General features: G+C 42.3%; 2 protein-coding genes across 5 annotated transcripts in view; both read right to left on the bottom strand.

The window, feature by feature from the left end:
* Positions 1 to 24,713, bottom strand: part of LOC117340282 (kin of IRRE-like protein 1) — a 378,740-nt gene that overhangs the window by 107,800 nt on the left and 246,227 nt on the right. For all 4 annotated transcript variants that reach the window (XR_004535419.1, XM_033902047.1, XM_033902049.1 and 1 more), the window contains one exon: positions 4,913 to 4,982. The gene's annotated coding sequence lies outside the window, so the exon portion shown is untranslated. The remainder of the gene's footprint in view (positions 1 to 4,912; positions 4,983 to 24,713) is intronic.
* On the bottom strand, positions 16,066 to 22,762 carry LOC117340380. The gene is made up of 4 exons (XM_033902142.1): positions 22,742 to 22,762; positions 21,288 to 22,290; positions 16,741 to 17,166; positions 16,066 to 16,661 (listed from the first exon to the last, which is right to left on the bottom strand). Exons 1-4 carry the CDS (start codon positions 22,760 to 22,762, stop codon positions 16,066 to 16,068), a joined length of 2,046 nt encoding a protein of 681 aa, XP_033758033.1.

Here is a 24,713-nt window from a genome sequence, read left to right as displayed (position 1 = left end):
ATCACATTGATGTCACCCTTGTCTTGTGGTAAAGTAAATTATCATGGATTGATTATCTTGTATCTAAGTTACAGGAGTTCTCACCTGTAATTTATCATTGATAGATCACCTTGTGTCTCAGTTACAGGATCTCTCACCTGTAATTTATCATTGATAGATCACCTTGTGTCTCAGTTACAGGAGTTCTCACCTGTAAATTATCATTGATAGATCACCTTGTGTCTCAGTTACAGGAGTTCTCACCTGTAAATTATCATTGATAGATCACCTTGTATCTCAGTTACTGTGAGGAACTCTCACCTGTAATTTGTCATTGATACATCACCTTGTATCTTGGTAACAGGATCTCTCACCTGTAATTTATCATTGATAGATCACCTTGTATTTCAGTTACAGGATCTCTCACCTGTAATTTATCATTAATAGATCACCTTGTATCTCAGTTACAGGGCCTCTCACCTGTAATTTATCATTAATAGATCACCTTGTATCTCAGTTACAGGATCTCTCACCTGTAATTTATCATTGATAGATCACCTTGTATCTCAGTTACAGGATCTCTCACCTGTAATTTATCATTGATAGATCACCTTGTATCTCAGTTACAGGATCTCTTACCTGTAATTTATCATTGATAGATCACCTTGTATCTCAGTTACAGGATATCTCACCTGCAATTTATCATTGATAGATCACCTTGTGTCTTAGTTACAGGATCTCTCACCTGTAAATTATCATTGATATATCACCTTGTATCTTGGTAACAGGATCTCTCACCTGTAATGTATCATTGATATATCACCTTGTGTCTCAGTTACAGGAGTTCTCACCTGTAATTTATCATTGATTGATTACCTTGTGTCACAGTTACAGGATCTCTCACCTGTAATTTATCATTGATATATCACCTTGTATCTCAGTTACAGGATATCTCACCTGTAATTTATCATTGATTGATTACCTTGTATCTCAGTTACAGGGGCTCTCACCTGTAATTTATCATTGATATATCACCTTGTATCTCAGTTACAGGATATCTCACCTGTAATTTATCATTGATAGATCACCTTGTATCTCAGTTACAGGGGCTCTCACCTGTAATTTATCATTTAAAGATTACCTTGTATCTTGGTAACAGGATCTCTCACCTGTAAATTGTCTATACTGTTAATGGCTTTCAATTACTTCTGTTCAACCCAGGTGATATATTTATCAAAATCACTTTCTGGAACAATTTTTAAGGAGACCATTTGTTTCTTTGGATGTATAAGGAAAGACCTAGTAGTGTTCCTACGAGGCCGTATGATTGGCCATTTGGGTACATTTTTATATTGACAGACATCATTACAAGATCCCCTCAGCTACAGAGTCCTCAGAGCCCCCAGTCCCCTCAGTGACCATATCAACAATATTTACACACAACACACTTTTCCTGCTCTATGATAATTACAAAGAGGCCCCTATGACCCAATACCTCCATGGGATAACTGGGGAGCTGGCTCAACTGTTTGTGCTTTGTGGCCTTGGTGGCCTTTTTTTCTAGGTACATCTATTATCAGTTTGTCATAATCTACATATTCAAGTCTTCAGTCCAAAATTGTTTGGATATGATTCTCATTTTTGTACTTCAGGTACTTATTGCTTCAATTTTTTGTTTAAAATATAGAAATAATGGAATTCCAGCTAGAAGGCTCCTAGTGAACCTCTACAAAAAAAACAAGATGTGTAAACGTGAAATTAGACCTGATAACACAGCTGTGAATCACATAACTCCGACAGCTGTCAAACAAGGGGGAATCTCACCCGCCCCTATCTCTGCCAGGGTCCCTAAAACATAGCCCAGTACATCTCACCTGCCCCTATCTCTGTCGGAGTCCCTAAAACAAGGCCCAGTACATCTCACCCACCCCTATCTCTGTCAGGGTCCCTAAAACATGGCCCAGTACATCTCACCCGCCCCTATCTCTGCCAGGGTCCCTTAAACAAGGCCCAGTACATCTCACCCGCCCCTATCTCTGTCGGGTCCCTAAAACATGGCCCAGTACATCTCACCCGCCCCTATCTCTGTCGGAGTCCCTAAAACATGGCCCAGTACATCAAGACTCGCCCCCCCCCCCCGCCCGTTATGTCTTTTACACCTGGTCCAAACTCAGCCTTAACTAGTCCCATTCCACATCTCTTCCCTATATCTTTCAGTCATCTAAATTTCATCCATGATCTAAATAGGTACCCATTGTTAATTTGTCTTAGTTACCCCTCTGTCTGATTACACAATAGGTACCCATTGTCCAAAGGTCTAGCTGCCCCCTCTGTCTCCGATCCCCACAGATCTCACCCTTACATACATGTGTACAATGACCGTTTTATAGGTTCTTCCCATCTGTTGTATCATCAAACTCCCAAACAACATCCACACATGTCAACAACAAACACACATGTCAGTCCCTTCTGGGCCTGTGTAATCCCCCATCTATCTGTATTCACATAGCCACGTGTGACCTCTGTCCAAAACCATCCTCGATTTTTAGCTATGAGGTACATACCTGCATGTGTGTACCCTCCGAAGGTCACATCCAACAATTTGGGGTCAAGGTAAACCCTTCATCTGTTCAACACACATGGATTTGAATTGTCCAAACTAATAAGTCGTGAAATGTCATGTTACAACAAAGGTGCTTTGTCAGTTACACATCCAAACAGAATCAGATTATGTCTTCAGGAGAAAACCTCACATATTAACGGGGTTTTTTTGCTGGGTTTCGAAATGGCCAAGATCAGCAGAATCCAACATTTGAGTGAGTCACTATGTAACATTCCCTAGTATTAAAGGCACGATGGACTTTTTAACTGAATCCCACCAAATGATCATCTTATCTGTTTAAATCCCGAGGGTGTCCTTCCCAAGACTTTCCACATCTGGTCCCTAGCCCCTATCAGCAGCCCCAGTAAAACACATAGCTTGTGATGCATCTCTGGCCCCCAAAGGGGTCATCACAAAATGTCTAGGTTTCTGGTGTTTTGATGAATTTAAAACTTTGATAAAGATTCTGTGGCAGGGTGTGTGTTGGAACAATGAACATCATATGTACCACGCGAGTATATTCCATTGTAAAGGGAACCGAGTCAACCAAATATTTGTAATAAAAGTATGAAACATCCTTAACAGTTAAATTCTTGAAATACAAGTTTGAAACATGATCATGGTCAGTCACAAGCTTAACATACCAATCTGGTTGTCATGAACAGTCGAAGGCTTACACATGGTCATGATAAGCAAATTGGATGTTTTTCACTTTTTTCCTAAAAATTTGTAAAATGATTGACGACTTCTAAATAGTGATAATTCAGCTGATTGAGCATGCTCTGATGGCTCAGTTGGTAGAGCGGAGATCGTCACACTGGAACGTTTGGGATTACCACAATGAGTATTTATTGGCTGTTGTTTATCCAAATAGGTAATTACAAAAGACAGGACAGTCTGACTATAGTAGAGAACTGACCAAAAGTCAGTCCAGAGTTAGGAGGTCGTCAGTTCGAGTCCCAGTACTAGTTCCCCCTCCCCCGAGTCCCAGTACTAGTTCCCCCTCCCCCGAGTCCCAGTACTAGTTCCCCCCCCCCCCGGGTGCCAGTACTAGTTCCCCCTCCCCCGAGTCCCAGTACTAGTTCCCCCTCCCCCGAGTCCCAGTACTAGTTCCCCCTCCCCCGAGTCCCAGTACTAGTTCCCCGAGTCCCAGTACTAGTTCCCCCTCCCCCGAGTCCCAGTACTAGTTCCCCCTCCCCCGAGTCCCAGTACTAGTTCCCCCTCCCCCTAGTCCCAGTACTAGTTCCCCCTCCCCCGAGTCCCAGTACTAGTTCCCCCTCCCCCGAGTCCCAGTACTAGTTCCCCGAGTCCCAGTACTCGTTCCCCCTCCCCCGAGTCCCAGTACTAGTTCCCCCTAGTCCCAGTACTAGTTCCCCTCCCCCTAGTCCCAGTACTAGTTCCCCCTCCCCCTAGTCCCAGTACTAGTTCCCCCTCCCCCTAGTCCCAGTACTAGTTCCCCCTCCCCCTAGTCCCAGTACTAGTTCCCCCTAGTCCCAGTACTAGTTCCCCCTCCCCCTAGTCCCAGTACTAGTTCCCCCTCCCCCTAGTCCCAGTACTAGTCCCCCCTCCCCCGAGTCCCAGTACTAGTTCCCCCTCCCCCGAGTCCCAGTACTAGTTCCCCCTCCCCCTAGTCCCAGTACTAGTCCCCCCTCCCCCTAGTCCCAGTACTAGTTCCCCCTCCCCCGAGTCCCAGTACTAGTTCCCCCTCCCCCTAGTCCCAGTACTAGTTCCCCCTCCCCCTAGTCCCAGTACTAGTTCCCCCCCCCCCCTAGTCCCAGTACTAGTTCCCCCCTCCCCCGAGTCCCAGTACTAGTTCCCCCTCCCCCGAGTCCCAGTACTAGTTCCCCCTCCCCCTAGTCCCAGTACTAGTTCCCCCTCCCCCTAGTCCCAGTACTAGTCCCCCCTCCCCCGAGTCCCAGTACTAGTTCCCCCTCCCCCTAGTCCCAGTACTAGATCCCCCTCCCCCTAGTCCCAGTACTAGTCCCCCCTCCCCCTAGTCCCAGTACTAGTTCCCCCTCCCCCGAGTCCCAGTACTAGTTCCCCCCCCCCCGAGTCCCAGTACTAGTTCCCCCTCCCCCTAGTCCCAGTACTAGTTCCCCCTCCCCCGAGTCCCAGTACTAGTTCCCCCTCCCCTGAGTCCCAGTACTAGTTCCCCCTCCCCCTAGTCCCAGTACTAGTTCCCCCTCCCCCTAGTCCCAGTACTAGTTCCCCCGATTCCCAATACTAGTTCCCCGAGTCCCAGTACTAGTTCCCCCTCCCCCTAGTCCCAGTACTAGTTCCCCCTCCCACACACACACTTAATCAGCTAAAACAGATCTCAGCGTTACTCACCTAAAACCACATGACAGGCTGAAGTAAAATTTCTCTGTTAAATCCCTCAGAACACAGAAATCCCATTCACCTGCAAAGACAAAATAGAAAACAATAATCAACTTTTATCAACAAAAATGAAAGTTGTGTGTTCAATGGCATCCATGAATTAATTCTGAGATTGTAATCAAATTTTGATTTCTTAAACTCAGAAACCAAACTTGACACCCAGTGATGAAATTAAAAAACAAATATTGAAATGACAATTTTTTTATTTTCCAAATTTTTGGAAGTGTACTTGTATTTAAATTAAACCTTGTCTATCAAAGAGGATCAGACTTCTGATTTTAACCCTGTAGATATAGATCACCTGTCAAACTTCATTATAATTCATTCATAATTCATAAATTTCAATTTCTCCATCAGAAAAAAAAAATCGCTTACCATATAGTTTTAGAGTATTGGTTTATTAGGACTATAAATGTCTTTTCTGAGCTTTAAGGGAATTTTCAAAATACTTGATCTTCCCCATCAAAATTTTATATTATCTAAAAGTTGACAATTATGTGAAAGACATTAACCAACAGTAACTTTTTTGCAGCGGTTAAGTTGAAAAGTTAACGAGGTCGCCCTAACTCCCTCCCCACCCAAAACATTCTCCTACAGACAAATAACCTTTCTCCCTGTTTCTAGCACCAGAGAATTCTCCCTTCCCTTTCTCAGCGCCAGTCACGGGCCAATGCACAACAATCTCAAATTATTTTTACAGATATTTTAAGAATGTAACAAATATGGGAGTCGTTTCTCTGAAGAACCGTTGATAGGCGAATACAGCAGTGCCTTGGGTAAATCACCGACCAAGGAATCGCTTTGTCAGTGACGATAAAAATGTACATTATATAACAAGGATTTGATGAATTGGTAAATAAAGTTGTCAACAGAGAAACAAATAAATCAGAAAATACTGGCATCTACCATTTGGTGAAACATCACTGTTTTAAAAAAGAATCCCAGTATAGTCATTTGGTTTAAAAAGATTGATGGTAGGCCTGTTTAACTTTTGTCTTCCATTCATTCTTCAGCAGAAGTCGTTATCCAGTATACAAAGAGTGTAGGACATCAGGATGCCAGTCTAGGACATCAGGACGCCAGTCTAGTATTAAATATTGGTAAGAGACTCAAGGCTCCTAAAACCTAAAATTCTCATGTAATAGTGATATACAATACGGAAACGTCAGACAACGTAATAGTCACCTTGTAGATAGGGAAACGCTATTGTATTCCAGCTTTGTGTAGGCGGTATTATGTGATGAAATACCTACGTCTAATTATTTTATTGAGAAAAAAAAATCTTTTTTTTTTTGCAACTTTTCATTCTGAATTCTAATCTGTCACCATTGAAGCAAATCTAAAATATTTGAAATAAAACTGATATTTTGGAAAGAAAGTTCCATACAGCCCAGTTGTGTTGTTTGAAATTTTCAAATGTAAATAAAGGATTCTGATTGGTTATCAGAGCAAAGCAATAGATTCTATAGTATTCTAGTATCACTTATTATTCCTGAACGTTATAACGTGTTCTGAAGAACACCAATCAAATATTCTTTCTGATCATTTTATACTGCCAATATGGTGCAGGGTAAATTCTTTAATGTGAAAGGTGAAGTTTTGTCGGTTAAGTTCTGGTTAACGATGTCAGTTAACGATGTCAGTGCACGGTGCCATGCTGAGAACAATGGGTAGATTTAAAGGCCACAGTTATCAAAGGAGTACAGTTCACTGTCATTTTGAGTTAACCTTCGCGTAACTTTGGCATGACAGAATGCAGATTGCACGACAAAAACGTGAGTGTTCTGGCATGTAATATTGCACATGCATTGCATGGCTACAGACTGGGGCTGTTTCCCTATAGATAACCAGCCTTGATAGGGCCAACTGTACTTGGATAGAGCGGGAATAGCGAGATAAAAACATACCAACAGATTGATAGCACATCTGCCATATCCACTATTTATTTTTGTTTACTGCACACAGAACATCGAAAACAATCAGATTTCATAATTCACTCATTGAAATAACACACCAGATATGAGATTTATATCTGCAGGTGATATTGAACAATTCTAACATCTTTAATGACGTAATTATAAACCATTAAATCTTTGTTTTAAAGTAGTAACCTCAAGGCTAAATTGTTGAATCAAAATAAGTTACTTAAGGAATGTTGGTTAGATCATATTTCAAAATAGCATAAAATCATTTGTAGATGATTTTTCTAGAGACTATGAATAATTCTATCAAGGTCATATCGGTTTGAAGGTCAAGGTATTTCAAGGTCCGGTAAGTCCCTAAGACACTAGTAAATCTTACAATTTAAAAACACAATATAATTTCATTCCCTGTTGCCATGTCAAGATTAACCAATACCCATCTTCATGGTCATAAATACTTATACAATCTTATAGTCCTGTATCATTATTAGACATCAAGGGAGATAACTAATGATAAGTCAGACTTCAAAACAATAATAATCAAGGGAGATAACAATTGACATAATCAAGGGAGAAAACTATTGATAATTCAGACTTCAAAACAATCAAGGGGGACAACTATTGATAATTTAGACTTCAAAACAATCATATTATAATAAACAATAGACACCAAAATCAAAAAGTTAAATTCTTTTTGTGATTTCAAATAATTCAAAAATATGGGATTAGTCTAAGTCAGGATAGATATCATGCAAACTGGCCTGGTTTTACTGTTTATTATGGGATATATCAGGGATTATCATGGGATGTAACTCAGATTATTATTAGGGAGAGGAATGAGAGATGGTAGAAATGATGCTGAAAAAGAAGGATAGAAAAACAGAGAAATGAGGGTAAAAGGAAGAATGAGGGCAGATATAAGAATGAGGAAAAAAAGAGAGTAATGAGGGTAAATAGAGTAATGAGGGTAAATAGAGGAATGAGGGTAAATAGAGGAATGAGGGTAAATAGAGGAATGAGGGTAAATAGAGGAATGAGGGTAAATAGAGGAATGAGGGTAAATATAGAAATGAGGGTAAATAGAGGAATGAGGGCAAATATAGAAATGAGGGTAAATAGAGTAATGAGGGCAAATATAGAAATGAGGGTAAATAGAGGAATGAGGGTAAATAGAGGAATGAGGGCAAATATAGAAATGAGGGTAAATAGAGGAATGAGGGTAAATAGAGGAATGAGGGTAAATAGAGGAATGAGGGTAAATAGAGGAATGAGGGTAAATAGAGGAATGAGGGTAAATATAGAAATGAGGGTAAATAGAGGAATGACTGTAAATAGAGGAATGAGGGTAAATAGAGGAATGAGGGTAAATATAGAAATGAGGGTAAATAGAGGAATGGGGACAAATATAGAAATGAGGGTAAATAGAGGAATGAGGGTAAATATAGAAATGAGGGTAAATATAGAAATGAGGGTAAATAGAGGAATGGGGACAAATAGAGAAATGAGGGTAAATAGAGGAATGAGGGTAAATATAGAAATGAGGGTAAATAGAGGAATGAGGGTAAATATAGAAATGAGGGTAAATATAGAAATGAGGGTAAATAGAGGAATGAGGGTAAATATAGAAATGAGGGTAAATATAGAAATGAGGGTAAATAGAGGAATGAGGGTAAATATAGAAATGAGGGTAAATAGAGTAATGAGGGTAAATATAGAAATGAGGGTAAATAGAGGAATGAGGGTAAATAGAGGAATGAGGGTAAATAGAGGAATGAGGGTAAATAGAGGAATGAGGGTAAATATAGAAATGAGGGAAAAAGAGAGTAATGAGGGTAAATACAGGAATGAGGGTAAATAGAGGAATGAGGGTAAATAGAGGAATGAGGGTAAATAGAGGAATGAGGGTAAATATAGAAATGAGGGTAAATATAGAAATGAGGGTAAATAGAGAAATGAGGGTAAATAGAGGAATGAGGGTAAATATAGAAATGACGGTAAATAGAGGAATGAGGGCAAATATAGAAATGAGGGTAAATATAGAAATGAGGGCAAATATAGAAATGAGGGTAAATATAGAAATGAGGGTAAATATAGAAATGAGGGTAAATAGAGGAATGAGGGTAAATAGAGGAATGAGGGTAAATATAGAAATGAGGGTAAATAGAGGAATGAGGGTAAATAGAGGAATGAGGGTAAATAGAGGAATGAGGGTAAATATAGAAATGAGGGTAAATATAGAAATGAGGGTAAATAGAGGAATGAGGGTAAATAGAGGAATGAGGGTAAATAGAGGAATGAGGGTAAATAGAGGAATGAGGGTAAATAGAGGAATGAGGGCAAATATAGAAATGAGGGTCAATAGAGGAATGAGGGTAAATAGAGGAATGAGGGTAAATAGAGGAATGAGGGTAAATATAGAAATGAGGGTAAATATAGAAATGAGGGTAAATATAGAAATTAGGGTAAATAGAGGAATGACGGTAAATAGAGGAATGACGGTAAATAGAGGAATGACGGTAAATAGAGGAATGAGGGTAAATATAGAAATGAGGGCAAATATAGAAATGAGGGTAAATATAGAAATGAGGGTAAATAGAGGAATGAGGGTAAATATAGAAATGACGGTAAATAGAGGAATGAGGGCAAATATAGAAATGAGGGTAAATAGAGGAATGAGGGTAAATATAGAAATGAGGGTAAATATAGAAATGAGGGTAAATATAGAAATGAGGGTAAATATAGAAATGAGGGTAAATAGAGGAATGAGGGTAAATATAGAAATGAGGGTAAATAGAGGAATGACGGTAAATATAGAAATGAGGGTAAATATAGAAATGAGGGTAAATAGAGGAATGAGGGCAAATATAGAAATGAGGGCAAATATAGAAATGAGGGTAAATAGAGGAATGAGGGTAAATATAGAAATGAGGGTAAATATAGAAATGAGGGTAAATATAGAAATGACGGTAAATAGAGGAATGACGGTAAATAGAGGAATGACGGTAAATAGAGGAATGACGGTAAATATAGAAATGAGGGTAAATATAGAAATGAGGGTAAATATAGAAATGAGGGTAAATAGAGGAATGACGGTAAATAGAGGAATGAGGGCAAATATAGAAATGAGGGTAAATAGAGTAATGAGGGTAAATAGAGGAATGAGTGTAAATATAGAAATGAGGGTAAATAGAGGAATGACGGTAAATATAGAAATGAGGGTAAATATAGAAATGAGGGTAAATAGAGGAATGAGGGCAAATATAGAAATGAGGGCAAATATAGAAATGAGGGTAAATAGAGGAATGAGGGTAAATAGAGGAATGAGGGTAAATATAGAAATGAGGGTAAATAGAGGAATGAGGGCAAAAATAGAAATGAGGGTAAATAGAGGAATGAGGGCAAAAATAGAAATGAGGGTAAATAGAGGAATGAGGGTAAATAGAGGAATGACGGTAAATATAGAAATGAGGGTAAATAGAGGAATGAGGGTAAATATAGAAATGAGGGTAAATAGAGAGGAATGACGGTAAATAGAGGAATGAGGGTAAATATAGAAATGAGGGTAAATAGAGGAATGAGGGTAAATAGAGGAATGAGGGTTAATAGAGGAATGGGGACAAATATATGACTAGGGTTAGGGTATGGAGAGGTAGAAATGATAGGGTTAATGTGGAGTCGGATAGCTTCCTCACAGCTAATATAGATGTAGTAGTGTCAGAGATATCAGTCAGTAGGGAAATGAAGTAAGTTTGATAAGTGACTCAGGTGGGGGATAAAAGAAGGGGGATAGAGAGAGAGATTGGTGTTATCTACTGTGTGGAAGGGGTGAAAAAATGGGAAAGGCAGAGGTGAAATGAGAGAGGGAAGGAATAAATGGAGAGAGTGAAGGGATGAGTCAAGGTGAAGAAGAGAGAGAGAGAGAGAGAGAGAGAGAGAGAGAGAGAGAGAGAGAGAGAGAGAGAGAGAGAGAGAAAGAGACACTTCTGAGACAGAGACAGAGAGAGAGTGTGTGTGAAGGATGAGTCGAGGTGAAGTAGAGAAAGTGAAGGGATGAAGGAGAGAGTGAAGGATGAGTCGAGGTGAAGTAGAGAGAGTGAAGGGATGAAGGAGAGAGTGAAGGATGAGTCGAGGTGAAGTAAAGAGAGTGAAGGGATGAAGGAGAGAGTGAAGGATGAGTCGAGGTGAAGTAGAGAGAGTGAAGGGATGAAGGAGAGAGTGAATGATGAGTCGAGGTGAAGTAAAGAGAGTGAAGGGATGAAGGAGAGAGTGAAGGATGAGTCGAGGTGAAGTAAAGAGAGTGAAGGGATGAAGGAGAGAGTGAAGGATGAGTCGAGGTGAAGTAAAGAGAGGGCCAAGGGATGAAGGAGAGAGTGAAGGATGAGTCGAGGTGAAGTAGTGAGGAGAGAGAGAGAGAAAGAGAGAGAGAGACAGAGACAGAGAGAGAGTGTGTGTGAAGGATGAGTCGAGGTGAAGTAAAGAGAGTGAAGGGATGAAGGAGAGAGTGAAGGGATGAGTCAAGGTGAAGTAGAGAGAGTGAAGAGATGAAGGAGAGAGTGAAGGATGAGTCAAGGTGAAGTAGAGAGAGTGAAGGGATGAAGGAGAGAGTGAAGGATGAGTCGAGGTGAAGTAAAGAGAGGGCCAAGGGATGAATGGAGCGAGGAGGAGATAACAGCCCAGTACTTGAGTGTACACATGGTTTTAGTTAGCTCTCTGGAGGCACAGTGAAATGTAAGGTATTTACACTGACCAGTAACTGTCAGACTGGACGAGAGCAGAGACAGGCGTTTTATTGAGTCTATATCAAAGTAGAGAGAAAGTGATAGGGGGAAAAGGAAACAAAGAAAGGAAAAGGGAAGAAGTTAGAAAGGCAAGGGGAGAGATACAATGAGATCAGTGACATGGGAAGAGAAAGTGAGGGAAGGGATGAGAAAATGAGGGAAGGGTAGAGAAAGTGAGGGAAGGGATGAGAAAATGAGGGAAGGGATGAGAAAGTGAGTGAAGGGATGAGAAAATGAGGGAAGGGATGAGAAAGTGAGTGACCTAATTGTAAACTGTCATTCTGTATGTATGGGTATGATATATAAGCTGATGGACTTTGAAGGCCCGTATTCACCAGTTTCAACACATTTCTAGTGATGAGACCTTTATCAAGTTAAAGTTTAAGGTCATTAAGGGACAGTAATAGAATTTAATTCTGTAAGTCGCTCAATTATTTAGAGTTTATAGTATCATACTAAGAATGCCAGTGTAGGAATTTAATTAACAGTTGAAATAAAAAGTTCCAAAAAATGTGTCTTGTATTACAGTATAACAGGATGTTCCAGCCAGTCACTAAACACCTTTCTGACTAGGTATGCTGGTCGAGGTATAACAGGATGTTCCAGCCAGTCACTAACACCTTTCTGGCTAGGTATGCTGGTCGAGGTTTTAGTCAACAAGGCTTCCTCTAACCATGTATGGCATGTTAAGTCTTAGGAATATTGGCACCAGCTCAAAATTTACTCACTCATCTTAAGATAATTAAAATTTCCGAATTATAAAAATATCTTCATTAGAAAATGAATGTATCACTAGAAACATTTGCTGTGTATAAACTTCTATTGTTGTTACATAACCATGGATATAGATACAATTAATGAATACGGTTTTCTGTGTTATTGTTATATATTTGTTACCTGGGTTAACCATGAAAGTTTGTAGCCACAAAATGTTTTTAAAGTTCCAATCCATGAAAGGAAGACCACACGAAAACTTCATGTAATACAGTAGTGTATCTTCTGTTCTATATTTTGAAATTTAAAGCCAATATCGATTTGTCCCGACTTCCCTGTTCAATGTCCATAATTTTGGTCTCTCGTATCACTGATGAATTCTAGAAGGACGAAACAGCTGTTGCATGACTGACAAGTCCTAAAAGGATGAAACAACTATATGAAGTCCCTAGTATCACTGACGAGTCCTAAAAGGATGAAACAGCTGTATGATGTCCCTAGTATCACTGACGAGTCCTAGAAGGACAAAACAGCTGTATGATGTCCCTAGTATCACTGACGAGTCCTAGAAGGACAAAACAGCTGTATAATATAGTTTTATATTGATATTTATCTATTACTTGAGTATGAGGGTGAAATGAGGTCCTACAACTAAAGGCATCAATTTATCAGTTTTGATACAAGCAACATGATGATATTCTAAAAGAAGTTTAAGAATGATTACAAATGTTATCAAACGTATAGAAGACTCTGATGGAAAAATAAGGGAATGGGAAGATAGGGAACTCCTCCTGATTAATATCAGGATAAAACTTCTCATTTTTATTTCTGTTTTACCCCAGCCAGCTGCTAAGTGATTAAATCTCATGTAATTAAAATAATCGTAGTAATCCTAGTGAAATGCAGAGGAAACAAGATCGTATGAGGACAAGAACGGAAAGATAGGAGAAGAAGGAAGTGGAGGAGGATGGAGAACTATTAACACCTGGTAACGAGATAATCTCTCAGGTGAGGGGCACAAGTTCAGCTCCTCATCACCACCAAGTGGAAACCTCTCATCTCCACCATGATAAAACACATAAACCAATCAGATTGTAATGGGAACTCTGTGGTGGACGATCCCTGGAATCTCCCCCATCACTGATACCGTAAACTAACTCTTATAATAGAGGTGAGGGCTACCACCAGTAATCACATGGAAATAAGCCCACCCATATCTATTGCTGTAAGTAAAATTACCAACAAATGTAATTTCATTGTCCTGTAATAAGCCCACCCATATCTACAATTCAGTAAAATTAACAACAAATGTAATTTCATTGTCCTGTAATAAGCCCACCCATATCTACAATTCAGTAAAATTACCAACAACTGTAATTTCATTGTCCTGTTATAAGCCCACCCATATCTACAATTCAGTAAAATTACCAACAAATGTAATTTCATTGTCCTGTAATAAGCCCACTCATATCTACAATTCAGTAAAATTACCAACAAATGTAGTTTCATTGTCCTGTAATAAGCCCACCCATATCTATTGCTGTTCAGTAAAATTACCAACAAATGTAATTTCATTGTCCTGTAATAAGCCCACCCATATCTACAATTCAGTAAAATTAACAACAAATGTAATTTCATTGTCCTGTAATAAGCCCACCCATATCTATTGCTGTTCAGTAAAATTATCAACAAATGTAATTCAATTGTCCTGTAATAAGCCATTTCTTGATGTGTTGACCCTCTGGGCTTCGTTATAGGATGAATATGGAAACAATGAATCTCTACGGCACACGACTGTTCACATCTGCTGTTCATGGAATTCCTTTTTTTTACTGCGCAATGTCTCCTTTCATAATCAATTGTTGTATTTTTTCATTGTTAAAATAATTAATTTTAGGTGTGGATTTCTTAATTAAAATTTTTTATAATTCATAATTTTACAGTGAACGTTTGTCATTTAAAAAAATAGACCCAGAAATTGGAAGGTATTCTGTGTGTGATGTGCTGGCCTACGTAACCGTTCTGTGTAGACCCGTGGCTTATAATCCTCGTCAGAAATTGGCCTTGTATGTCTTCATATACATGCTGGTACCAATATCCCTACAGCACTTAATAAGGCAATATTATCAATGAAGCCGTCAAAATTCAATCATTATTTTCCCCTATTACAGCTATATTTAGTTACAACCTTTTTATTGGTGTTTGAAGTTTCTGCTTGTCGTAATAAAGTGTGACAAGGTTTTCTCTTGCGTCTGATGTCTAAAGTTACAAGTCGAGAGGATAAGTTTGGTAATTTGGCAGACATATTCATGCATCAAGTTCTTGAGAATCGTATCAAAACCTTTCAAAGCAGACATGTTATTCAATTTTTTTCAATTCATGGAAGGAATTCTAAGAGACACAGTCAGTATGACAGTCAGTGTGACAGTCAGCGTGACAGTCAGTGTGACAGTCAGTGTCAGTGTGACAGTCAGTGTGACAGTGTGACAGTCAGTGTGACAGTCAGTGTGACAGTCAGTGTGACAGTGTGACAGTGTGACAGTCGGTGTGACAGTCAGTGTGACAGTCAGCGTGACAGTCAGTGTGACAGTCAGTGTCAGTGTGACAGTCAGTGTGACAGTGTGACAGTCGGTGTGACAGTGTGACAGTCGGTGTGACAGTCGGTGTGACAGTCAGTGTGACAGTCGGTGTGACAGTCAGTGTGGCAGTCAGTGTGGCAGTCGGTGTGAGTCAGTGTGGCAGTCAGTGTGGCAGTCGGTGTGACAGTCAGTGTGACAGTCAGCGTGACAGTCAGTGTGACAGTCAGTGTCAGTGTGACAGTCAGTGTGACAGTGTGACAGTCGGTGTGACAGTGTGACAGTCGGTGTGACAGTCGGTGTGACAGTCAGTGTGACAGTCGGTGTGACAGTCAGTGTGGCAGTCAGTGTGGCAGTCGGTGTGAGTCAGTGTGGCAGTCGGTGTGACAGTCGGTGTGACAGTCAGTGTGACAGTCGGTGTGACAGTCAGTGTGGCAGTCAGTGTGACAGTCGGTGTGAGTCAGTGTGACAGACAGCGTGACAGTCAGTGTGACAGTCAGTGTGACAGTCGGTGTGACAGTCAGTGTGACAGTCAGTGTCACAGTCAGTGTGGCAGTCGGTGTGACAGTCGGTGTGACAGTCGGTGTCAGTCAGTGTGACACCCTGAAACACAGTTTGGTGAGGATCACATCAGCAGAGATATTAGCTAGTTATCATACAGGACATGACCGGACGGAGAACAGCGGAATAGGACAGGATGGACATGGGCAACACTATATATATGCCCCCATTTTGTGGTGGTGGTGGTGGTGGTGGTGGTGGTGGGGGGGGGGGGGGGGGGGCATAAACCTATTAAACCCAAGAAATCAATTTGAGAAAATAGTCTAAATTGTGGCAATGAGAAATGGTTTTAAGAGACAGAGAGGGATCAATCAAATCCCATTACATGCTCCATATGTTTGTAAACTTTATGAGGATCTGTATTTCCATGGCCATATCACTATGAACTGACTGGGTCAGTCAGGTCACCAAGGTCAGATCTGGGTCACTCAGAAGCCTGTAAGGCTAGGATTAGAATTATTATGATGTGTTTATGTGACATCTGTATGGGGTTAGATCTCTATCACTTAAAAAGCTTTTAAAAGAAGGGTAGACACAGAGTCCCTAGGGATTTGTCAGCCACTGCCTCCCATTAGTCCCGTAGATAAGTGATAGATCGAAGGGACTGAGTTGGGAGGGGTGAGTTTGTCTCCCCTCTGACAGGAGCCTGAGTTGGGAGGGGTGAGTTTGTGTCCCCTCTGACAGGAGCCTGAGTTGGGAGGGGTGAGTTTGTGTCCCTTCTGACAGGAGCCTGAGTTGGGAGGGGTGAGTTTGTCTCCCCTCTGACAGGAGCCTGGGTTGGGAGGGGTGAGTTTGTCTCCCCTCTGACAGGAGCCTGGGTTGGGAGGGGTGAGTTTGTGTCCCCTCTGACTGGAGCCTGAGTTGGGAGGGGTGAGTTTGTGTCCCCTCTGACAGGAGCCTGAGTTGGGAGGGGTGAGTTTGTGTCCCCTCTGACAGGAGCCTGAGTTGGGAGGGGTGAGTTTGTCTCCCCTCTGACAGGAGCCTGAGTTGGGAGGGGTGAGTTTGTGTCCCCTCTGACAGGAGCCTGAGTTGGGAGGGGTGAGTTTGTCTCCCCTCTGACAGGAGACTGAGTTGGGAGGGGTGAGTTTGTCTCCCCTCTGACAGGAGCCTGAGTTGGGAGGGGTGAGTTTGTCTCCCCTCTGACAGGAGCCTGAGTTGGGAGGGGTGAGTTTGTGTCCCCCTCTGACAGGAGCCTGAGTTGGGAGGGGTTAGTTTGTGTCCCCTCTGACAGGAGCCTGAGTTGGGAGGGGTGAGTTTGTCTCCCCTCTGACAGGAGCCTGAGTTGGGAGGGGTGAGTTTGTCTCCCCTCTGACAGGAGCCTGAGTTGGGAGGGGTGAGTTTGTGTCCCCTCTGACAGGAGCCTGAGTTGGGAGGGGTGAGTTTGTGTCCCCTCTGACAGGAGCCTGAGTTGGGAGGGGTGAGTTTGTGTCCCCTCTGACAGGAGCCTGAGTTGGGAGGGGTGAGTTTGTGTCCCCTCTGACAGGAGCCTGAGTTGGGAGGGGTGAGTTTGTGTCCCCTCTGACAGGAGCCTGAGTTGGGAGGGGTGAGTTTGTCTCCCCTCTGACAGGAGCCTGAGTTGGGAGGGGTGAGTTTGTCTCCCCTCTGACAGGAGACTGAGTTGGGAGGGGTGAGTTTGTCTCCCCTCTGACAGGAGACTGAGTTGGGAGGGGTATTTTTGTCTCCCCTCTAACAGGAGACTGAGTTGGGAGGGGTATTTTTGTCTCCCCTCTAACAGGAGACTGAGTTGGGAGGGGTATTTTTGTCTCCCCTCTAACAGGAGACTGAGTTGGGAGGGGTATTTTTGTCTCCCCTCTGACAGGAGACTGAGTTGGGAGGGGTATTTTTGTCTCCCCTCTGACAGGAGCCTGAGTTGGGAGGGGTGAGTTTGTCTCCCCTCTGATAGGGTCCAGTACAATCACTAAGTATTGTTCTGGTTATTATACGTTTACCATATTTAGCCCTGTAACAAGCCCGCGGGGTCAGCACATCTGACGGGGGCAGGAGGTGAGCCTATACAGGACAATGAGTTAGAACTTGTTAACTTTTTCACTGGACTACATTAGACAATGGTGGATTATTAGAAGCACAGAAATACAATTTTCTCTTCTGTTACCATGTTGTAAAACATCAATCACAGGTAGCTGTATTGTTGTGTTGAGTTTTCTATGTGAGATTTAATTGGATTAAAAGTTTAGGAATCGACAGATGAAAATCTATAGAGAACGTTAACCTTAGCTAAGTAATTGTATTGTGGACGACAACGTTAACTGTCTTGACTCCCAATTCTCCTATCATGTACGTGATAATTTTTTAAAAAATCGAGTCCGGGCCCCCCCCTTTTCCCTTAAACCCTTTGGTCTCTCGTATCACTGATGAATTCTAGAAGGACGAAACAGCTGTTGCATGACTGACAAGTCCTAAAAGGATGAAACAACTATATGAAGTCCCTAGTATCACTGACGAGTCCTAAAAGGATGAAACAGCTGTATGATGTCCCTAGTATCACTGACGAGTCCTAGAAGGACAAAACAGCTGTATGATGTCCCTAGTATCACTGACGAGTCCTAGAAGGACAAAACAGCTGTATAATATAGTTTTATATTGATATTTATCTATTACTTGAGTATGAGGGTGAAATGAGGTCCTACAACTAAAGGCATCAATTTATCAGTTTTGATACAAGCAACATGATGATATTCTAAAAGAAGTTTAAGAATGATTACAAATGTTATCAAACGTATAGAAGACTCTGATGGAAAAATAAGGGAATGGGAAGATAGGGAACTCCTCCTGATTAATATCAGGATAAAACTTCTCATTTTTATTTCTGTTTTACCCCAGCCAGCTGCTAAGTGATTAAATCTCATGTAATTAAAATAATCGTAGTAATCCTAGTGAAATGCAGAGGAAACAAGATCGTATGAGGACAAGAACGGAAAGATAGGAGAAGAAGGAAGTGGAGGAGGATGGAGAACTATTAACACCTGGTAACGAGATAATCTCTCAGGTGAGGGGCACAAGTTCAGCTCCTCATCACCACCAAGTGGAAACCTCTCATCTCCACCATGATAAAACACATAAACCAATCAGATTGTAATGGGAACTCTGTGGTGGACGATCCCTGGAATCTCCCCCATCACTGATACCGTAAACTAACTCTTATAATAGAGGTGAGGGCTACCACCAGTAATCACATGGAAATAAGCCCACCCATATCTATTGCTGTAAGTAAAATTACCAACAAATGTAATTTCATTGTCCTGTAATAAGCCCACCCATATCTACAATTCAGTAAAATTAACAACAAATGTAATTTCATTGTCCTGTAATAAGCCCACCCATATCTACAATTCAGTAAAATTACCAACAAATGTAATTTCATTGTCCTGTAATAAGCCCACCCATATCTACAATTCAGTAAAATTACCAACAAATGTAATTTCATTGTCCTGTAATAAGCCCACCCATATCTACAATTCAGTAAAATTACCAACAAATGTAGTTTCATTGTCCTGTAATAAGCCCACCCATATCTATTGCTGTTCAGTAAAATTACCAACAAATGTAATTTCATTGTCCTGTAATAAGCCCACCCATATCTACAATTCAGTAAAATTATCAACAAATGTAATTTCATTGTCCTGTAATAAGCCCACCCATATCTATTGCTGTTCAGTAAAATTATCAACAAATGTAATTCAATTGTCCTGTAATAAGCCATTTCTTGATGTGTTGACCCTCTGGGCTTCGTTATAGGATGAATATGGAAACAATGAATCTCTACGGCACACGACTGTTCACATCTGCTGTTCATGGAATTCCTTTTTTTTACTGCGCAATGTCTCCTTTCATAATCAATTGTTGTATTTTTTCATTGTTAAAATAATTAATTTTAGGTGTGGATTTCTTAATTAAAATTTTTTATAATTCATAATTTTACAGTGAACGTTTGTCATTTAAAAAAATAGACCCAGAAATTGGAAGGTATTCTGTGTGTGATGTGCTGGCCTACGTAACCGTTCTGTGTAGACCCGTGGCTTATAATCCTCGTCAGAAATTGGCCTTGTATGTCTTCATATACATGCTGGTACCAATATCCCTACAGCACTTAATAAGGCAATATTATCAATGAAGCCGTCAAAATTCAATCATTATTTTCCCCTATTACAGCTATATTTAGTTACAACCTTTTTATTGGTGTTTGAAGTTTCTGCTTGTCGTAATAAAGTGTGACAAGGTTTTCTCTTGCGTCTGATGTCTAAAGTTACAAGTCGAGAGGATAAGTTTGGTAATTTGGCAGACATATTCATGCATCAAGTTCTTGAGAATCGTATCAAAACCTTTCAAAGCAGACATGTTATTCAATTTTTTTCAATTCATGGAAGGAATTCTAAGAGACACAGTCAGTATGACAGTCAGTGTGACAGTCAGCGTGACAGTCAGTGTGACAGTCAGTGTCAGTGTGACAGTCAGTGTGACAGTGTGACAGTCAGTGTGACAGTCAGTGTGACAGTCAGTGTGACAGTGTGACAGTGTGACAGTCGGTGTGACAGTCAGTGTGACAGTCAGCGTGACAGTCAGTGTGACAGTCAGTGTCAGTGTGACAGTCAGTGTGACAGTGTGACAGTCGGTGTGACAGTGTGACAGTCGGTGTGACAGTCGGTGTGACAGTCAGTGTGACAGTCGGTGTGACAGTCAGTGTGGCAGTCAGTGTGGCAGTCGGTGTGAGTCAGTGTGGCAGTCAGTGTGGCAGTCGGTGTGACAGTCAGTGTGACAGTCAGCGTGACAGTCAGTGTGACAGTCAGTGTCAGTGTGACAGTCAGTGTGACAGTGTGACAGTCGGTGTGACAGTGTGACAGTCGGTGTGACAGTCGGTGTGACAGTCAGTGTGACAGTCGGTGTGACAGTCAGTGTGGCAGTCAGTGTGGCAGTCGGTGTGAGTCAGTGTGGCAGTCGGTGTGACAGTCGGTGTGACAGTCAGTGTGACAGTCGGTGTGACAGTCAGTGTGGCAGTCAGTGTGACAGTCGGTGTGAGTCAGTGTGACAGACAGCGTGACAGTCAGTGTGACAGTCAGTGTGACAGTCGGTGTGACAGTCAGTGTGACAGTCAGTGTCACAGTCAGTGTGGCAGTCGGTGTGACAGTCGGTGTGACAGTCGGTGTCAGTCAGTGTGACACCCTGAAACACAGTTTGGTGAGGATCACATCAGCAGAGATATTAGCTAGTTATCATACAGGACATGACCGGACGGAGAACAGCGGAATAGGACAGGATGGACATGGGCAACACTATATATATGCCCCCATTTTGTGGTGGTGGTGGTGGTGGTGGTGGTGGGGGGGGGGGGGGGGGGGGGGCATAAACCTATTAAACCCAAGAAATCAATTTTGAGAAAATAGTCTAAATTGTGGCAATGAGAAATGGTTTTAAGAGACAGAGAGGGATCAATCAAATCCCATTACATGCTCCATATGTTTGTAAACTTTATGAGGATCTGTATTTCCATGGCCATATCACTATGAACTGACTGGGTCAGTCAGGTCACCAAGGTCAGATCTGGGTCACTCAGAAGCCTGTAAGGCTAGGATTAGAATTATTATGATGTGTTTATGTGACATCTGTATGGGGTTAGATCTCTATCACTTAAAAGCTTTTAAAAGAAGGGTAGACACAGAGTCCCTAGGGATTTGTCAGCCACTGCCTCCCATTAGTCCCGTAGATAAGTGATAGATCGAAGGGACTGAGTTGGGAGGGGTGAGTTTGTCTCCCCTCTGACAGGAGCCTGAGTTGGGAGGGGTGAGTTTGTGTCCCCTCTGACAGGAGCCTGAGTTGGGAGGGGTGAGTTTGTGTCCCTTCTGACAGGAGCCTGAGTTGGGAGGGGTGAGTTTGTCTCCCCTCTGACAGGAGCCTGGGTTGGGAGGGGTGAGTTTGTCTCCCCTCTGACAGGAGCCTGGGTTGGGAGGGGTGAGTTTGTGTCCCCTCTGACTGGAGCCTGAGTTGGGAGGGGTGAGTTTGTGTCCCCTCTGACAGGAGCCTGAGTTGGGAGGGGTGAGTTTGTGTCCCCTCTGACAGGAGCCTGAGTTGGGAGGGGTGAGTTTGTGTCCCCTCTGACAGGAGCCTGAGTTGGGAGGGGTGAGTTTGTGTCCCCTCTGACAGGAGCCTGAGTTGGGAGGAGTGAGTTTGTCTCCCCTCTGACAGGAGACTGAGTTGGGAGGGGTGAGTTTGTCTCCCCTCTGACAGGAGCCTGAGTTGGGAGGGGTGAGTTTGTCTCCCCTCTGACAGGAGCCTGAGTTGGGAGGGGTGAGTTTGTGTCCCCTCTGACAGGAGCCTGAGTTGGGAGGGGTTAGTTTGTGTCCCCTCTGACAGGAGCCTGAGTTGGGAGGGGTGAGTTTGTCTCCCCTCTGACAGGAGCCTGAGTTGGGAGGGGTGAGTTTGTCTCCCCTCTGACAGGAGCCTGAGTTGGGAGGGGTGAGTTTGTGTCCCCTCTGACAGGAGCCTGAGTTGGGAGGGGTGAGTTTGTGTCCCCTCTGACAGGAGCCTGAGTTGGGAGGGGTGAGTTTGTGTCCCCTCTGACAGGAGCCTGAGTTGGGAGGGGTGAGTTTGTGTCCCCTCTGACAGGAGCCTGAGTTGGGAGGGGTGAGTTTGTCTCCCCTCTGACAGGAGCCTGAGTTGGGAGGGGTGAGTTTGTCTCCCCTCTGACAGGAGCCTGAGTTGGGAGGGGTGAGTTTGTCTCCCCTCTGACAGGAGACTGAGTTGGGAGGGGTGAGTTTGTCTCCCCTCTGACAGGAGACTGAGTTGGGAGGGGTATTTTTGTCTCCCCTCTAACAGGAGACTGAGTTGGGAGGGGTATTTTTGTCTCCCCTCTAACAGGAGACTGAGTTGGGAGGGGTATTTTTGTCTCCCCTCTAACAGGAGACTGAGTTGGGAGGGGTATTTTTGTCTCCCCTCTGACAGGAGACTGAGTTGGGAAGGGTATTTTTGTCTCCCCTCTGACAGGAGCCTGAGTTGGGAGGGGTGAGTTTGTCTCCCCTCTGATAGGGTCCAGTACAATCACTAAGTATTGTTCTGGTTATTATACGTTTACCATATTTAGCCCTGTAACAAGCCCGCGGGGTCAGCACATCTGACGGGGGCAGGAGGTGAGCCTATACAGGACAATGAGTTAGAACTTGTTAACTTTTTCACTGGACTACATTAGACAATGGTGGATTATTAGAAGCACAGAAATACAATTTTCTCTTCTGTTACCATGTTGTAAAACATCAATCACAGGTAGCTGTATTGTTGTGTTGAGTTTTCTATGTGAGATTTAATTGGATTAAAAGTTTAGGAATCGACAGATGAAAATCTATAGAGAACGTTAACCTTAGCTAAGTAATTGTATTGTGGACGACAACGTTAACTGTCTTGACTCCCAATTCTCCTGAGTCCATGTACGAGTGATAATTTAGATGATAAACTGATGATTTAAATGATGACATATTAGAGGAATTGTTAAAAGCTACGATGTAAAGAATATCACCATTTTGTGAAACTCTACACGATCTGTGTTATTGTAGAACTTGATTTTCAAGGCAGATATAACAACATTGATTCTCGATGAGTCGAGATCGGACATGTGACAAACAGAACAGGAATAAAACCATAGTTACAGAATACTTCTGAATAATAGCAAATGTTATCATTACACAAAGGTACACAGTGGTCAGTGATGACTACACAAAGGTACACAGTGGTCACTGATGACACAGTGGTCAGTGATGACAACACAAAGGTACACAGTGGTCAGTGATTACTACACAAAGGTACACAGTGGTCAGTGATTACTACACAAAGGTACACAGTGGTCAGTGATGACAACACAAAGGTACACAGTGGTCAGTGATGACAACACAAAGGTACACAGTGGTCAGTGATGACTACACAAAGGTACACAGTGGTCAGTGATGACAACACAAAGGTACACAGTGGTCAGTGATGACAACACAAAGGTACACAGTGGTCAGTGATGACTACACAAAGGTACACAGTGGTCAGTGATGACTACACAAAGGTACACAGTGGTCAGTGATGACTACACAAAGGTACACAGTGGTCAGTGATGACTACACAAAGGTACACAGTGGTCAGTGATGACTACACAAAGGTACACAGTGGTCAGTGATGACTACACAAAGGTACACAGTGGTCAGTGATGACTACACAAAGGTACACAGTGGTCAAGGTACAAAGTGGTCAGTGATGACTACACAAAGGTACACAGTGGTCAGTGATGACTACACAAAGGTACACAGTGGTCAGTGATGACTACACAAAGGTACACAGTGGTCAGTGATGACTACACAAAGGTACACAGTGGTCAGTGATGACTACACAAAGGTACACAGTGGTCAGTGATGACTACACAAAGGTACACAGTGGTCAGTGATGACTACACAAAGGTACACAGTGGTCAAGGTACAGAGTGGTCAGTGATGACTACACAAAGGTACACAGTGGTCAGTGATGACAACACAAAGATACACAGTGGTCAGTGATGACTACACAAAGGTACACAGTGGTCAGTGATGACAACACAAAGGTACACAGTGGTCAGTGATGACTACACAAAGGTACACAGTGGTCAGTGATGACAACACAAAGGTACACAGTGGTCAGTGATGACAACACAAAGATACACAGTGGTCAGTGATGACTACACAAAGGTACACAGTGGTCAGTGATGACTACACAAAGGTACACAGTGGTCAGTGATGACAACACAAAGGTACACAGTGGTCAGTGATGACTACACAAAGGTACACAGTGGTCAGTGATGACTACACAAAGGTACACAGTGGTCAGTGATGACACAGTGGTCAGTGATGACAGTGGTCAGTGATGACACAGTGGTCAGTGATGACTTTTTGTCCTTTCAGAGCGATGGTGCCACGACACCTGTCAATAGTTGAGAAGAATCGAGAGATCCTACATTAAGTTTTCCCTTATTTTCTCTCCCTCTACCTCCCTACTCTCTGGAACATGAATCTCTCATTGATAAGACCCCACAGGATTAGAGAGTTTACGTAGTAAAGGTACAGTGCTCATAGCAATCTTCTAAATTATTTCTCACTATCCACACCTCCTCTCCAGCCAGAATCGACACCCTAGAGTTTAGAAAATGTCTACGTAATTACTGACTTTTTTTTTTACAAAGAAAACT

The sequence above is a fragment of the Pecten maximus genome, chromosome 13 (genome assembly GCF_902652985.1).
Source record: "Pecten maximus chromosome 13, xPecMax1.1, whole genome shotgun sequence".
NCBI classification, from domain to species: Eukaryota; Metazoa; Mollusca; class Bivalvia; order Pectinida; family Pectinidae; genus Pecten; species Pecten maximus.
Note: the sequence above shows the minus strand (reverse complement) of the source record. Positions and strands in the feature narration are given on the sequence as shown.